Source organism: Scyliorhinus canicula, chromosome 18 (assembly GCF_902713615.1).
Source record: "Scyliorhinus canicula chromosome 18, sScyCan1.1, whole genome shotgun sequence".
NCBI classification, from domain to species: domain Eukaryota; kingdom Metazoa; phylum Chordata; class Chondrichthyes; order Carcharhiniformes; family Scyliorhinidae; genus Scyliorhinus; species Scyliorhinus canicula.
The window spans coordinates 15,090,792-15,107,353 of NC_052163.1; the positions used below are offsets into that span (position 1 = coordinate 15,090,792).

General features: G+C 45.7%; 1 protein-coding gene across 7 annotated transcripts in view; it reads left to right on the top strand.

Annotated features, from left to right (window-relative positions):
- Positions 1-16,562, top strand: part of afmid (arylformamidase) — a 63,503-nt gene that overhangs the window by 30,660 nt on the left and 16,281 nt on the right. For 6 of the 7 annotated variants that reach the window (XR_005457976.1, XM_038777275.1, XM_038777277.1 and 3 more), the window contains 4 exons: positions 7,283-7,387; positions 8,671-8,719; positions 10,163-10,248; positions 12,146-12,218. Coding sequence is in view for 6 of the 7 variants with exons in the window: in XM_038777275.1 (XP_038633203.1) it covers positions 7,283-7,387; positions 8,671-8,719; positions 10,163-10,248; positions 12,146-12,218 (313 nt within the window). In the remaining variant the exon portion in view is untranslated. The remainder of the gene's footprint in view (positions 1-7,282; positions 7,388-8,670; positions 8,720-10,162; positions 10,249-12,145; positions 12,219-16,562) is intronic. The other variant, XM_038777276.1, reaches the window with a different exon arrangement.

Consider the following 16,562-nt stretch of genomic DNA (forward strand, 5'->3'; position numbering starts at 1 on the left):
GTGTGCTGAATGTTTTACTTGCTGTGGGGAAAAAAGAATCAGTTTGCAAATTAAACTGAGTGACAACTCTGCTAAATCTGGTCTGACTACAAAGAGATTAAAGGAGTCCGTAGGTGGATGCAAATTGGGTGCTCAATGGGGAAAAAGTCCCACCCTGAGCGTGTCTGGCAGCGTGTTTCCTGGTTCTCGCAGTGCTGAGAAACACATGGCTATGCAACATAACTCACGTTAAATAAGGGGCCTCAGTGGAGAACGCACGTCCGAGGCAGCACATAGCCCCATTTTCTACCCTGATCAGCTCTGCTCGCTGAAACTCAGTGTAGCGAGAGATCGGGATGCCATTTGTAAATGGCGTCCTGATCTCCAAGCCCTGCAACAGCCCCAGTGCACTATGGGAGGGTCCCTGCCCCCCCCCCCCCCCCCCCCCCCCCCCCCAACAGCTGCACTGGCACACCCGGCACAATCACCAGCACACAAAATAATGCCAGCTTGGCAATGCCAACCTGGCAGTGTCCCTGCAGCTGGCAGTGCTGCCTGGGCACTTTGACACTGCCAGTGTGCCAGGTTGGCAGCAGCAGTGCCAGGGTATTACCTGGCCAAAGAGCATGCAACTGAGGACCTCCAATTTTTTTTCAAAAAATATATTTTATTCATAAAATCTATAATAAACATTACAGAACATTTCGGATTGTCTTGACTGTACATTTCCATCAAAGTTACACATTCCCTTGACTTTCTTCCATTCAATTGGGATGACATGACACACTTATCCCTCTTTGCATTACAATTCTTTCTTAAATATTTACATTGTCATGTTTCTTTTATACATTGGAGTGTTAATGACACAGACTGAGGGGTTTTATACTGTTACCCACCCCTCGGTGTACATTTGCTGGTAAGACCTTACACAGTGGTCTTTCCCCATTACGCCTTGGCGGCAGCTGCCCCAAGCTTGAGTGCGTCCCTCAGCCCATAGTCCTGGACCTTGGAATGTGCCAGTCTGCAACACTTGGTCGAGGACAATACTTTGCACTGGAAGATCAGTAAGTTTTGGGCAGACCATAGAGCCTCCTTCACCGAGTTGATGACCTTCCAGCAGCAGTTGATATTTGTCTCGGTGTGTGTCCCTGGAAACAGTCCGTAGAGCACAGAGTCCTGTGTCACAGAGCTGCTCGGGATGAACCTTGACAAATCCCACTGCATCTCTCTCCAGACCTTCTTTGCAAAGGCACATTCCACAAGGAGGTGGGTGACCGTCTCATTTCTCCCACAGCCACTCCGAGGGCAGCGTGCATTGATGCTGAGCCTTCGGGTGTACATGAAGAATCTGATGGGGAGGGCCCTTCTCACCACCAGCCAAGCTAGGTCTTGGTGCTTGTTTGTAAGTTCTGGTGAGGAGGCATTCTGCCAGATGACTCTGACAGTCTACTCAGGGAACCATCCAACGTCCTCCACAGTCTTCTTTTCCCTGAGGGCCTTGATGACATTATGTGCTGACCACTGCTTCACTGCCTTGTGGTCAAAGGTGTTTTTCTTCAAAAGTTTTTACGCGAGGGACAGGTGGTACGGCACGGTCCAACTACTTGGAGCGTTCTGTGGCAATGAGGCCAGGCCCATCCTTCGTAACACCGGGGACAGGTAGAACCTCAGTATGTAGTGACACGTGGTGTTTGCATACCAGGGGTCCACACACAGCTTGATGCAGCTGCACACAAAGGTGGCCATCAGGATGAGGGAGACGTTGGGTACGTTCCTCCCTCCTTTACCCAGAGGTTTGTACATGGTGTCCCTTCGGACACGGTCCATCTTGGATCTCCAGATGAATTTGAAGATGGCCCGGGTGACTGCTGTGGCGTAGGGTCGGGTCATGGGCCAGATCTGCGCTACGTGCAGTAACACCGAGAGTACCTCACACCTGATGTCTAGAGTTTTGCCCACAATGGAGAGGGAGCGTTGCTCCCACCAGTCCAGTTTCTGTCTTACCTTGGCGATGTGCTCCTCCTAGTTTTTGGTGCACGCCCCAGCCACTCCGAACCTTATCCCCAGCACCTTCAGGTAATCTGACCTGACAGTGAAGGGGACAAAGGACCGGTCGGCCCAGTTACCAAAGAACATGGCCTCGCTCTTGCCGCGGTTTACCTTGGCTCCCGAGGCCAGTTCAAACTGGTCGCAGGCATTCAAGAGCCTGCGTACCGACACGAGATCTGAGCAGAAGACGGTGATGTCGTCCATGTACGGGGAGGCCTTGACTAGCGCGCCTCCGCTGCCTGGGATCATCACTCCTCTTATACCCGAATCCTTCCTGATGGACTCGGCAAAAGGTTCTATGCAGCACACAAACAGGGCTGAGGAGAGTGGGCAGCCCTGCCTGACTCCAGATTTGATCTGGAACTTTTCTGATTCCCACCCATTGATTGAGACTGCGCTATAGTTATTTGTGCAGAGCAGTTTGATCCAATTGCAAATTCCCTCCCCAAACCCCATTTTGGAGAGCACATCCATCATGTAGGTGTGCGATATTCTGTCAAAAGCCTTTTCCTGGTCGTAGGCTGATGAGGCAGGTGTCCACCCTCCTGTCCTGCAAGTAGGCGATCGTATCCCTGAGTAGCACGAGGCTATCAGAGATCTTCCTGCCAGGTACAGCACTGAGGACCTCCAATCCCTTGGGAGACCCCACAAGTACCATTTCCAAGGCAATAGGAATAGATCCCAACGCCTTGGGTAAATCAGGAATCTGCACATTAAAGTGAGACCAGCTGTGTCTCTTTAATATGCAGATTTTCTAAAAGGTGATCCCGCCCACAACGAGAAGGGTCTCCAGGCTTTTATCAGCCACACTGTGCTGTGGTGGGTTGCTTTTCGGCACAGCGTGGTCATTGGATAATGCTCATGGATTACAAGGGAGTTGATTTGTTTCTCTCTCAATTTCTATTCTCACATTAGCAGATATAGGGCAGTGGAAATGGATTTACACTTTAAAAAAAAAAAAATAGCAGGCGACTCTGGGAAGCGACTGACACCACTGAACCCCTTTCGTTATCTGCAGCAGACTCAAATTTATAGTGGAAGGATTTAAACTCCTGGGGCAGAATATTTCACTGTGCCACCAGCAGGATTATAGGCGGCGGCTGTAAAATTACTTTGATGGCCTTCCTGAACGCTCTGCAATTTTAACGTGGGACAGATGAGGCCCAGACCACCGTTTCCCCCTTCCCTTCCCCAGCTCTTTACCCTATTAAAGCCCTTAAGTTTTTAATTCAGGGTGAAGTTAAAACTCACCACTATTCTTAGAATTCCCCCTATACCAAAAAAAGGTTGATATTCTAAATGGTGAACAGGGATTCTCACTCCCTGACTCCAGTGCAGGCTTCTGTGAGTGCTATTCAGGTCAAACTATCTTTTCAAGTTATCCCCCGGTATAACCCATACCTTCACCGAAGAATTTTACCTACTTACCCCTTAATAGCATCGATGTCCTGGGTCCTGCGTTATTAAGGAAGTGAAGTAAGCTAATAACCACTTTTTCAGGTTAAGTTATTTTTATTATTATATTTTTTCTTTTAAAAGCTGCAAACACTTTCTTTACAGAAAGGAAAAAAGATCTTGCTTCTGGCTGCTTCAGGCTCACCTTGGCAATCGATCTTCTTAAAATCTGGTCTTCTTGAGTTGTATTCGCTGGTGAACTCGGTTGCTGTGTCCTGTTCTTCCCATGCACCGAGCTGTGAGAGCTGGCTCTGCTATCTATCTCTAAGCTGACTCTGACTCCTGTTTAAATTCTAGTCTTCCTTAGATGTATAACTGTTTAAACTCGGCTGCTTGTCTTGTCTTTCCCATGACCGAGCTCTCTCTCTCTCTCTCTCTGAGTTCTCCTCCCCTTCTCTCCTGTTGCTGGTGCTGTTCTCTGTCCTCTGCTCCCTGGGTTTATATTCTCTTTCTGAGAGTTATTAAGTTTTAACGACTTTATTGTAAATGGGCTTGTTTCACTTTGATAGTTTAAAAGTATCTTTGATGTAAACATCTTACTACAACTAATTATTCATTTTGGGCATATCGTCTCCTCTCAGATCTGATTAAACAATGCTTTGGTTTCAATAGGTGTTACTTTTAATTCTGTGATTTCAAATCGTTTAATTTTCCAATTGTCCCCAGCTCATAACTTTGCCTTTGATTTTGACTTACATGATGTTTCTCGTAGACAGGTCGTCTCCAATTTTCTTTTAATTGTTTGATGTTCATAGAATTTTACACTTTGAATTTGACACCAAATTTGACTGAGTATCTTCCATCCTTTCCAGCTGTTTACTAAGAGAGTTTATTTCAATTAAGGTGTGAAACTTTGCTTTTAGCGGTATGCTAAAATTTAACTTGGTTATGACTTGAAAGATTTGCCTGTTTTAAACATTCATCACTTAATGCAATTGAAACTCTCATCCATGCTTTTTCAGATGCTTCCTGAGATAGTTACATTCCATGAAGGTGTGAGCCATTGTTTTAGCTTACCACATGAGACCTATGTGTTTGATTAGCCTGCTTGTGAGCAAGAATCTGCATTTTATAACCCTGCTCTTTGCAACTGCTATTAACCTTTTGTGGGATCTTTCTCTGTACCCTCTCAAACCAGATATTGCCAGACTTCCATGTTTCAAATGACACATTTTCTGTATTTTCAAGAACAAGGGGTTTCTCACTATTTTCAGGCTGCCAGGAGGACTTCAGGGGTAGGGAGGAAGCCCGAAAAGTGACCCTGCTCAGGACTAAGGCATGAAGGGGGTGCTTCCATCAACAGCCTACTTTTATCATCGGGAGACCCCCTTCTTTCATCGGGCCCCCACCCCACCCCAAAAGGGCCTCCCAGCCCCTCCACAAACACCCCTAATCCCCTCGGCCCATCCACCTGGGCCTCGCCTCCTCTTCCGTCACTGAGATCCTCAAAACCTAACTGTCCCTGGACTCTCCGGAGTGCTGGCCACTACAGCTTCTGGCACTGTCTGATTGGCCAGCTCTCTGAGGTGAGACTTCCTGCCGACTGAGGGGTAGAAGTCCCATCTTCAGCCAGTTAATGCTAGCTAGAGTGTTAAATGACTACAGGGCTGTCAATATGGGCGAGGATGTGTTCACCGTTTGAATGGCGGGAAAGGAAACTCTGCCATACGGAAAATATTGCTAGTTCTGTACCTTAATCAAACAGTATGGGACCTGGTATATAATGAGGAACTGATTTTGCAACTTTATTTATTTATTTTTTAACAGACAATTTTATTGAGGTAGTTTTGGCATTGCAAACAGTAACAATATGCATTAGTATGCAGATACCAATTACAAAAAACATAGTGCAAATAACAGTACCACTCTCGCAGATATACCCGCCTATTCTTCCCCCCCTACTCTACACTATTCTGCAACTTTATTTATGATGAAAATATTATAAACAGACTCAAAGTACTAAGGTATGTCCGACTATTACCATGGGCACAATTTAAATCAAACAGAGTCCCATGTCGGGTATGAATCGTGGGGTGTTTCCCAGTGCTGGCAGCTCTGAGAACGACCGTGCTATTGAATGGGACTCTGCTTCATTTCTGGCCCTCGGTCAGGAATGCCCCATCGAGGCTGCACTTAGTCCCATTTCTTGCACTAACGAGCTCCGCTCAACAGTGCAGGGAAGAGGCCGGATAGCGCCCTGATCTATAGACTCCCCACTATGGTCTGCGGATCCCCCCCCCAATGCTCCAACTCACCAAATAGGGGGTCATCGAGCCCCCTGCACCCCAGATCATAAGGTCAGGGCACCGTCGGGCCCGATCCCCAGCACAGGCAAGATGTGAACAAGGCACCACCAGCCTGGCAGTGCCACCACAGCACCCTGGGTGGCACCGGGGGTGTCAGGTTACCACCCTGCCCGAGCCCCCCCCCCCCCCCCCCCCCCCCCAAGTGCCAGTACGCCTGGTCCACATTTGTGCAAACCAGTGCGAAACGGCACCCGGCCGCGGTCTCTAAGGCTGGGTGGATCCAGCATAGACTGAGTTGATCTCAGAAGGGAAGTGGTTCAGGGGTGATGATAATTATGGTGACCAACAAGATTTAAAAGCAAGTAATTAAAGAAAATATTTTTTTAAGTACTGGAAATGTAAATGGAGATAAAAAGGAATAAAGCAAAAAAAATAGTGCAGTATTAAGAATCGTAATATATTGGAGAAAGCAGTACATTAGTACATGTCAAAAAAAATATAGCAAATCGTTAAATGGTAATAAAGGTAGAGTTGATAAGTTATTTTATGTAAAGTTAGTGAAGCAAAAAAATTAAAAGTGAGTCTTAAATACATAAAGAATGAGGAAATATAAAAACATGCGATTCAGACAAAGTATGGTCCCACTGGTGACCTACGGAATCTGCCAATGCTGCTCTGAAGCTGATCAGGCGGCCTACAAGAGCTTCCCTCAACAATTGGCCCACCAAGTTTCCTCCACTTCCTACGGGGAAGCTTGTGTTTTATTTTGTACTATCCCTCGCAACACTATTAAGATTGGAAGATCAGTGTATGTAGAAAGGACAACTGAATCATGCCACTCCTCATAGCTATATTTTAACTTGGAGGTTAGCTTCTTATTACCTTTCTTTGAATGTCCAAAGTCCTACAGGCAAGGTGGCACAGTCCCACTTTGTTGCCAGTAGCATTGTGTTCTGGAAATCAGCAAGTGCAGAAAAGAGGAACGGGTTTCACAGCCCCTCTTGGTGGAAATTTGACTCGACTGGTATCCACTCAAGAGATCCTCCACAGCAATTCAATGATATGAAGGAATTGAGTGCATACACGGTAGATTTGGATAAATATATCTTTGGCCCATCTCAGCTCATCATGTGCAAGTGTTCTAGAATACCCACCAGGTTCCCATTATATCTTTCGTAGCCACTTTAATAAGCAGATCAGGCCTCAGTTAAATGTTTCAGCAGAATGATGGGACCTCTGCCAGTGCAGCACTTCCTCACTACTGCACAAGGTGTCAGCCCAGAATACATGCTTGTCTCACAGCTTTCTGACTCTGAGGTAGGTGACAGTGCTGTTGATAGCCAAGCTGATCACTTGGTCCACAAGAGTTTCCCTCAACAATTGGCCCATCAGTTTCCTCCACTTCCTCCAAGGGGAAGCTTGTGTTTTATTTTGTAAAAGGGACTCTGCTTCATTTCTGGGCTTCGGTACTAATGTTACCTTTCCAATGGGCTGCATCACCTCACAGCTTCTAAAATGGATACTCAAATCGGACATTTTGTGTCCTCCTTCAGGTACTGAAAAAGGTCGCAATGTTGCTCAGACCTGGTTAGATGTTGCCTACGGACAAGGTGATGGTGAAAAATTAGACATTTATCTTCCTCTAAATCCATCAACAGGTTTGTGGAAGAATATAATCAATTAAGTAAGGCAACAAGTTAAACAGCACAATTGTGACTTTACACAGTGATTTCTTGCCAATAGGACTAAAGTCAAACCTGATGAGTTCTAGGAAAAGGTTACTTGGTCATGGAAAAATTGCAGGGTCTCACCCGGTTCATGTGAAATCATTTGGGGGTCAAAGTTAGAATCACCTGTTTTCACCATTCACATTTGTCCAAAAATACTAATGAGCTGTCATGGAAATCATGAGGAAACCCAAGTGCAAGAGTGGGCAAAGAGCTAAAGAGAAGAGCGGCACCATTAACTTGACTCAAAGCAAGATATTGCTGAAAATCTGGGTCCAGTTGCTAAATAATAAGATCTGGTCTATTAAAAGCAAGTGAGACTTTGGAAGAGGAAGTATTTTCCAGGTTAATTGCTTCCCCAATAAAGCTTTTACAATGTTGGTTAGCAAGCAGAAATCAAGACTCTTAGACACCAACTGGGTTAAAGTATCTGTTCGGCTTCTCAAGCAGCCAAGTGAACTGAATACAACATAGTTTTTTTTTCCTTTAAAAAAATTTTTTTTTTTTTTTTTTTAAGAGTACCCAATTATTTTTTCCAATTAAGGGTCAATTTAGCGTGGCCAATCTACCTATCCTGCACATCTTTGGGTTGTGGGAGTGAAACCCACGCAGACACGGGGACAATGTGCAAACTCCACACGGACAATGACCCAGGGCCGGGATTCAAACCCAGGTCGTCAGCGCCGTAGGCAGCAATGCTAACCACTGTGCCACCGTGCTGCCCTTGAATACAACATAATTTAACCCTGGGTGCAGTTTCCTGAGATTAAAAAAAATTAAATGGTTACTTGCTCGAAAATTCAAGTAGGACTGGTTTCCCTTGACAAGTTGAAGCTACCTGGGTTAGATGACCTGTCTACCTTCTAGTTTGGAAATTCTGCATGATCTTGGGAAGTTAGGCAATAGAGAAAGAAAAAAACAAGACTTTAAGCTATTAATAATGAAACAACAGCTACCAATGGTCATATTTTTGTAGGTTAATTATATTGTGTCAGCAAAATAACATTGAACATTCTGCTACTTCCTGGCCTACACCTGCTTTAATTCATATGTTTGTGTATTGTATGTTTGTGTTTTCTGGCTTCGTATATGTAACATATTGATACTGCATAATGGTTTCATTAAATCTTTTGTAATATTAATCCAGATTTATAGAGATAATGGGATTGGAGTGAAGGCCGCCTAACATTATCTTTCCTTTGGTACAACTACAGCTCCTGCTCTGCTCATCTATTTTCATGGCGGTTACTGGCAGCTGCTTAGGTGAGTTCTGGAAAGCAATGTTTTTAAAAATAAATTTAGAGTACCCAATTCATTTTTTCCAATTAAGGTGCAATTTAGCACGGCCAATCCACCTGCCCTGCACATCTTTGGGTTGTGGGGGCAAAGCCCACGTAAACATGGGGAGAATGTGCAAACTCCACACGGACAGTGACCCAGAGCCGGGATCGAACCTGGGACCTCGGTGCCGTGAGGCTGCAGTGCTAACCACTGCGCCACCGTGCTGCCCGAAAAGCAACATTGAAAATTTGTTCCACCCTGTAGTATATGAAAGTCTCCTATGGAGTTTAGTCAAAGATAAAAATACTTTGGTTATAATAGAGGCCAGTACTGGAGTAAGGTATGGGGCTGGGTTCTCCGATTTGCCGACTAAGTGCTGACGCCGGCGTGTGAACAGTGGCGTTTTATGCCAAACAAAATGGTGCAAAATCTGCACCGATCCTTCGTCTGGTGGGGGGCTAGCAGCTGTGCAGCGTAAAGCCCCCGGCTTTACCTACGGATACGGCTGGAGAATTGCCGGATCCGTGGCCGTGCATGTGCATGGCGGCAGCCTGCAGCTGCCGCACGTACAACATGGCGCCGTCACGCGCAGACCTGGCCTGCCAAAAACTGCTCCCCTATAACCAGCCTCGCCACCCCTGGACCACCCCCCACCAGTCCCTCCCAGCCCTGACGAATGCCCCTCCTGCCAGCGGAACGGCTCCCTCCACCAACTATGGCGGTGCTGGACTCAGTCCGCAGCCGCTCCGCCCAAGTTCATGGGGAAAAAAAGGCTAGGTGTTGATCAATTGAACGCGAGACGAGTTGCTGGACAAAAGTATGGCTATAATCTGCTAGATGTTAGCCCTGCGGTCGATTACAGTAGAAGGACGACCGACGGGAGTACTGGGTATTTATACCCCGCCCTGGAGGCGGGGTTAACGCAGCCTCTCGACCAATCGGGGAGCTGTCACATGACTGGTCTCAACCAACCGGTCGAGAGGCACATGACCGACCAGGGCCAATGGTAAGCCGGTGTTCTGCATTAATGGCAGGCAGCTATGCTAATCATACCACCACAGGTGTTCCATGCCGTCGGGAACTCGGCCCATTGGGGGCGCAGCATCGGGTGAGGCCTTCAGGTGACTTCCTGAGGCCGTCCATACGGCTATGCCATTGCCGAGGGGGCAGAGCATCACCAAAGCGGCGCCACCCCCGATTTTGGTGCAAACGGTGATTCTCCGGATGATCGGCGAACGCGATTTCGGAGTCGGCAACCAGAGAATCCTGCCCTATGGCATCTAGAAACAGTTTCTGGGACTTCATGAGATAACAAGGGTTTCAAGATTATAAATGGTACACTTTGGACATTGTAATGTTAGTTTGTTAACACCAGACATAAATCAATATTTCAACAGATTTACTCTCTTGCATTATTATTTGCAGCAAAGACTTGTCTGGTTTCATGGTACCTCCACTGGTTAATTCTGGAGCAATTGTTGTTGCTGTCGATTATGCCCTGGCACCAAAAGGTAGGCACAAACCCCCAGACCCTGTTACCAGGACCAGCAAGACCAGAAATATGGGCATTTAAAACTTTTATCCCTTACACTTTTGCACTGAAGAAAATTCTAACGTCACAGTATTTAAGCTACTTCATTGTAAGCAGTAAGTTAATTACTGGAATGATAAACTGATGCCATAAAAGTGTAAATTAAGCATCACTTCCTGTCTGCCTTCCATTTGTTGCTATCTCTTTCTTTTGGTTTTATTGTACATCATTTCCAGCAGTGTTGAAACTTTCTTTTGAAAGATATCAACTGCTTTATTAAGATTTTTGCAGAAAATAAGGAAGTATGGGATTGAAAGCGATTTAGCGGTTTGGACCAGTAATTGGCTAGCTGAAAGAAGACAGAAGGTGGTGGTTGATGGCAAATGTTCATCCTGGAGTTCAGTTACTAGTGGTGTACCGCAAGGATCTGTTTTGGGGCCACTGCTGTTTGTCATTTTTATAAATGACCTGGAAGAGGGTGCAGAAGGATGGGTTAGTAAATTTGCAGATGACACGAAGGTCGGTGGAGTTGTGGATAGTGCTGAAGGATGTTATAGGATACAGAGGGACATAGATAAGCTGCAGAGCTGGGCTGAGAGGTGGCAGATGGAGTTTAATGCGGAAAAGTGTGAGGTGGTTCACTTTGGAAGGAGTAACAGGAATGCAGAGTACTGGGCTAATGGCAAGATTCTTGGTAGTGTAGATGAACAGAGAGATCTCGGCATCCAGGTACATAAATCCCTGAAAGTTGCCACCCAGGTTAGTAGGGCTGTTAAGAAGGCATATGGTGTGCTAGCCTTTATCAGTAGGGGGATTGAGTTTCGGAGCCACAAGGTAATGCTGCAGCTGTACATAACTCTGGTGCGGCCACTCCTGGAGTACTGCGTGCAGTTCTGGTCACCACATTATAGGAAGGATGTGGAAGCTTTGGAAAGGGTTCAGAGGAGATTTACTAGGATGTTGCCTGGTATGGAGGGAAGGTCTTACGAGGAAAGGCTCAGGGACTTGAGGTTGTTTTCGTTAGAGGAGAAGGCTGAGAGGTGACTTAATAGAGACATATAAGATAGTCAGAGGGTTAGATAGGGTGGACAGTAAGAGTCTCTTTCCTCGGATGGTGATGACCAACACGAGGGGACATAGCTTTAAATTGAGGGGTAGTAGATATAGGACAGATGTCAGAGGCGGTTTCTTTACTCAGAGAGTAGTAGGGGTGTGGAACGCCCTGCCTGCAACAGTAGTAGACTCGCTAACTTTAAGGGCATTTAAGTGGTCACTGGATAGACATATGGATGAAAATGGAATAGTGTAGGTCAGCTAGGCTTCAGATGGTTTCACAGGTCGGCGCAACATCGAGGGCCGAAGGGCCCGTACTGCGCTGTAATGTTCTATGTTCTATGGAGCAAATGGTTTTCGGTTCTTGTATAGTGTTTTACCTGGTGAAGCTCCTTTAGGGTGGCAACGTGGTTCGCACACCTGCCTCAGGTATCTTCAATCTTGGGTTCAATTCCGACCTTAAGTGATTGTCAATGTTGAGTCTGCACGTTCTCCCCGTTTCTGCGTGATTTTCCTCTGGGTGCTCTGGTTTCTTCCCACAATCCAAAGATGTGCTGGTTAGGTGGATTGGCCATGGCAAAATTGCCCTTAGTTTCGAAAGGTTAGATGGGTTTATTGGGTTATGGGGATAGGGCAGGAGAGGGGGCAGCATAGGTGGGGACTGTTTCAGAGGGTCAGTGCACTCAATGGGCCGAATGGCCTCCTTCTGCACTGTTGGGATCCTGCGAATGTTACATTTTTGCTTTAAATAATAAAATGCTCCTACGCCAGCTTGAAGCCTGCATGCAACTAATTCCAAGTTATATTTTGTTTTGTATTTTCAGGTGATATGGACTTAATTGTGTCTCAGGTCCGACGTAGTGTAGCTTTCATTGTGCAGCAGTATTCTGCTTTGAGGTAAGATCTGTCAAAATCTTATTTCAGAACTTCAACGAATTGCGAGGATTGTTGAAAGGCTGCCCCATTGTAGTGGCAGTAGCTCCATTTGGTAGCCGTGGAGGGCAGATTGTTGGACTGCTCTGACATCTGCAAGCCCTCTTGAACACTGTTATCCACAGACATGATGGCAATAGACTGACCTTGCATGATAACAAGCTGGCATTGCGCAGCAACAAGCTGACTTTGCGTGACACTGCAGCACTTTCAGTGGCTGCTATTTGTGCTGCAATGGATTTGTGACATTGGCCGGTAGATGTTAGATTGTGACTGAGTTCACAAGTGGGCAAACAGAGTTGGCCATCACTCTCTTCCATCATACATACTCCAAGCTCTGCACAAAGTTGGTGTTGATCCTCCTAGATGTTGGCAGATTTCCAATTCAGGAGGCTTTTTGTTTTGCATAGTCATCAGTGTTCTTCTGTAGGCTGGCTGAACATTGAAGTCGGCATTTGCAGCTGAACCCATGTGCACACTCACCCTCTGACAAGCTGACACTATCCCTTTCCCCCTGCCCAATCTGCAGGTCACTCCTGTCCAATGTCACATTGCATTGTGATATGTGCAGGTTTCACCTCCAATCAATGGGCATTGTGTTAATATCTGAGCTTGTGGCTATAAAATGTCTTTATCGTCACTCTCCTCATAGTGTTCCTCCAACGCCTGGTTAGGTTTCAACACTTGGGTATCTGAAAGGTGAATGGCACAGCGTGATGTGGTGAGAGGATTGGAAGACAAGATGTGCATGCTTGTACCATGTGAAATTTGTACAGATGTGATTATGGGTGGTGAGACGGTATGAGGATATTGTTACCTTCATTGGTTTCAGGCTTGCTGCTGGCCACAGTCTCAGTCTGGCCCTGCCAATAATGGCTCGCACTATCTCCCCCAAATGGGTAAGGATATGTAGCCATGCCTGTCCCCCTCTAGTTAGCTTCTACTGCCTCCAGTTGTGTGCCACCAGATCCTCCAAGAGAGAGGAAAGTGTGCCTGTAAGATCTTTTATTTTTCTCCCAAATAAGGTAAAGAGTCCGGTTGATTGGAGGTGTCCAGAACATGATTTTATTGCTAAATATTCACCTAATGCACTTGCATAAGAACTGAATCAAAACTTAGATCAAAATAATACATAAACTTATAGCAAAAAAGCATTAAAACATAAACACAAGAAAAATGTAATGAAAATACTTTGAAAACAAAAGTAATTTAACAGATTCTTCAAGAATTCCGGAAAGCTAGAATTCAGATCAAAGATTAATCATACGATCTTATTCTTCAGGAAATCCTGATCTATAGTTTAGTCCCTCGTTCATTTTTCATTGGTTCTAACTCTCGGCTGAGACTTCCTGATTCGCTCAAAGGTATCAATCATTCAACAGATGATTAGTTAATTAAACATTAATCACTTACTCAAGATTAATTAATATTTCCCTGACACAATAGTTTCTCGTGCTCTTTCTCAAAGGTTAAAGTATGTCATGACTAGCCACTAGCCAAGCTATGGTTACTTGATTGTTGCAATTTACTAAATGTGCCTTCAATACAATGGCCATATTATTGTTTCTTTAGGTAGAGCTTACATGGCACATTCTTTGAAACATTGTTCGCATCTGCAGACATGACCTTAAGAGTTCAAGAGTTCACTCATTTTCCAGAACATTGATTATACCTTTTGCAGACCAAATATTTCTAAAAATCATTTTATTTCCCAGGATGCATTTAGTTGATTTCTTAAAGGACCCCAAAAAGTTGATAAATCCAACAGTGCCCTGCAATCTGTTTTGCTGATAAGTGTCACAAAACATGTGTGGGTGAGGTGAGCATGTGAACATCAGATCAATGTTCTTATTGACAGAAATTGTTGGTAGTGCGTGATGGGCCGCCGGTAAGTTGAGCAGTGTCTGCAGTTGGTAGGATTTGACATTTGAAGACGCAGCCACTGACCTTGAAGTCATTAAATTTCTTGTGGCATTGCATCCATGTCCTCAGGACTTGACCCCTGACACTAACTTTCATCCCTATCTGCTCCCAGTGCCTTTTGACTATGTTTCTCCTGCTCACCACCCCCTCCCCTGTGAATACACAACATCCCTCATTTCCAACAACGCCACCAAGATCTCCGGGGCAACATCCGAAAACCTGTATTGTCCCATGTTGAATCATTGCATCGGTTCGAGCAGGAAACCATCAAACCACTGTCAACTGCCCCAGCAGCCTAGGACACACCCATACCGACTCTCGCAGCTTCCGAAGTCAGGTGGGCTTTCTTGAAAATGAAGCCTCGGAAAGCGATGGGTCCTGACCGAGTCCCTGGTCATGCACTCAGATCCTGTGCGAGCCAACTGTTCGTGGATATCTTCAAACACTCCCTCATCTGTTCCAAAGACGACCATCATACCGGTGCCAAAAGAGAACCAGGCAAAGTACCTCAACAACTACCGTCTGGTGGTCTTGACATCTATGATTATGAAGTGCTTCGAGAGGTTGGTCATGAGACACATCAACTCCATACTCCCAGAATGCCTTTATCCACTGCAATTTGCATACTGCCACAACCGGTCCACAGCAGACGCCATCTCCCTGGCCCTATACTCATCCCTGGAGCATCTCGACAACAAGGACTCCTACGTCAGACTCCTATTCATGGACTACAACTCTGCCTTTAACACCACAATTTTGACAATTTCCATGCAGCCAATGAAGACTGTCTGCATGCAGAAATCATTGCAAGGAGCAGGCAGCACAGTGTTTGGTGCGCTGGTGACGTTATTTCATTTTCAGAGGGTATTGAATTCAGTCCCTATGTTTCCAATTACTGCTAAGACCAGAGCTGTGGCCGCTAAAAATAAGGTAGTTGCTAGTCAATCCAATCGGGTAGTCAGGAAAAATGTCTTTACTCAGCGACTAATTAGTATGTGAACTTACTGTCAGGGGGAGTAGATGAGCTGAATAGCATAGATGCATTCAAGAGTTAGCTAGGTTCACACATGAGGGAGAAAGGAATAGATGGAAATATTGATGGAATTAGAAGAGGGGTGGGAGGAAGTTTTATTGAGCATAACGCTGTCATAGAACAAAGAAAATTACAGCACAGGAACAGGCCCTTCAGCCCTCTCAGCCTGCGCCGATCCAGATCCTTTATCTAAACCTGTTGACTATTTACCAAGGTCTACTTCTCTGTGTTCCCCACCCGTTCATATATCTGTCCAGATGCATCTTAAATTATGCTATCTTACCCGCCTCTACCACTTCCGCTAGCAAAGCATTCCAGGCACCCACCACCCTCTGCGTAAAAATCTTTCCACGCACATCTCCCTTAAACTTTTCACCTCTCACCTTGAAATCGTGACCCCTTGTAACTGACACCCCCACTCCTGGAAAAAGCTTGTTGCTATCCACCCTGTCCATACCTCTCATAATTTTGTAGACCTCAATCAGGTCTCCCCTCAACCTCCGTCTTTCCAACGAAAACAATCCTAATCTACTCAACCTTTCTTCATAGCTACCACCCTCCATACCAGGCAACATCCTGGTGAACCTCCTCTGCACCCTTTCTAAAGCATCCACATCCTTCTGGTAATGTGGCGACCAGAACTGCACGCAGTATTCCAAATGTGGCCTAACCAAAGTCCGATACAACTGTAACATGACCTGCTGACTCTTGTACTCAATACCCCGTCCGATGAAGGCAAGCATGCTGTATGCCTTCTTGACCACTCTATCGACCTGCATTGCCACCTTCAGGGTACAATGGACCTGAACTCCCAGATCTCTCTGGACATCAATTTTCCCCAGGACTCTTCCATTGACCATATAGTCTGCTCTTGAGTTAGATCTTCTTGTATTTGTTAGATGGAAAAGACTGTTTCTGGGCTGTAAATACTTTGTAATATTTTCACGCTAGGAACAAAAAACTAGAACCCGAGGGCACAGCCTCAGACTGAAGGGATTAGCCTTTAAATCAGAGATGAGGAGGAATTTCCTCAGCCAGAGGGTGGTGAATCTGTGGAACTCTTTGCCGCAGAAGATTAATTTTTTAAAATATAAATTTAGAGTACCCAATTCATTTTTTCCAATTAAGGGGCAATTTAGCATGGCAAATCCACCTACCCCGCACATCTTTGGGTTTTAGGGGTGTAACCCACGCAAACACGGGAGAATGTGCAAACGCCACACGGGCAGTGACCCAGAGCCGGGATTGAACCTGGGACCTCGGCGTCGTGAGGCAGCAATACTAACTACTGCGCCACTGTGCTGCCCGTTTGCTGCAGACGATTGTGGAGGTCAAATCACTGAGTGGCTTTA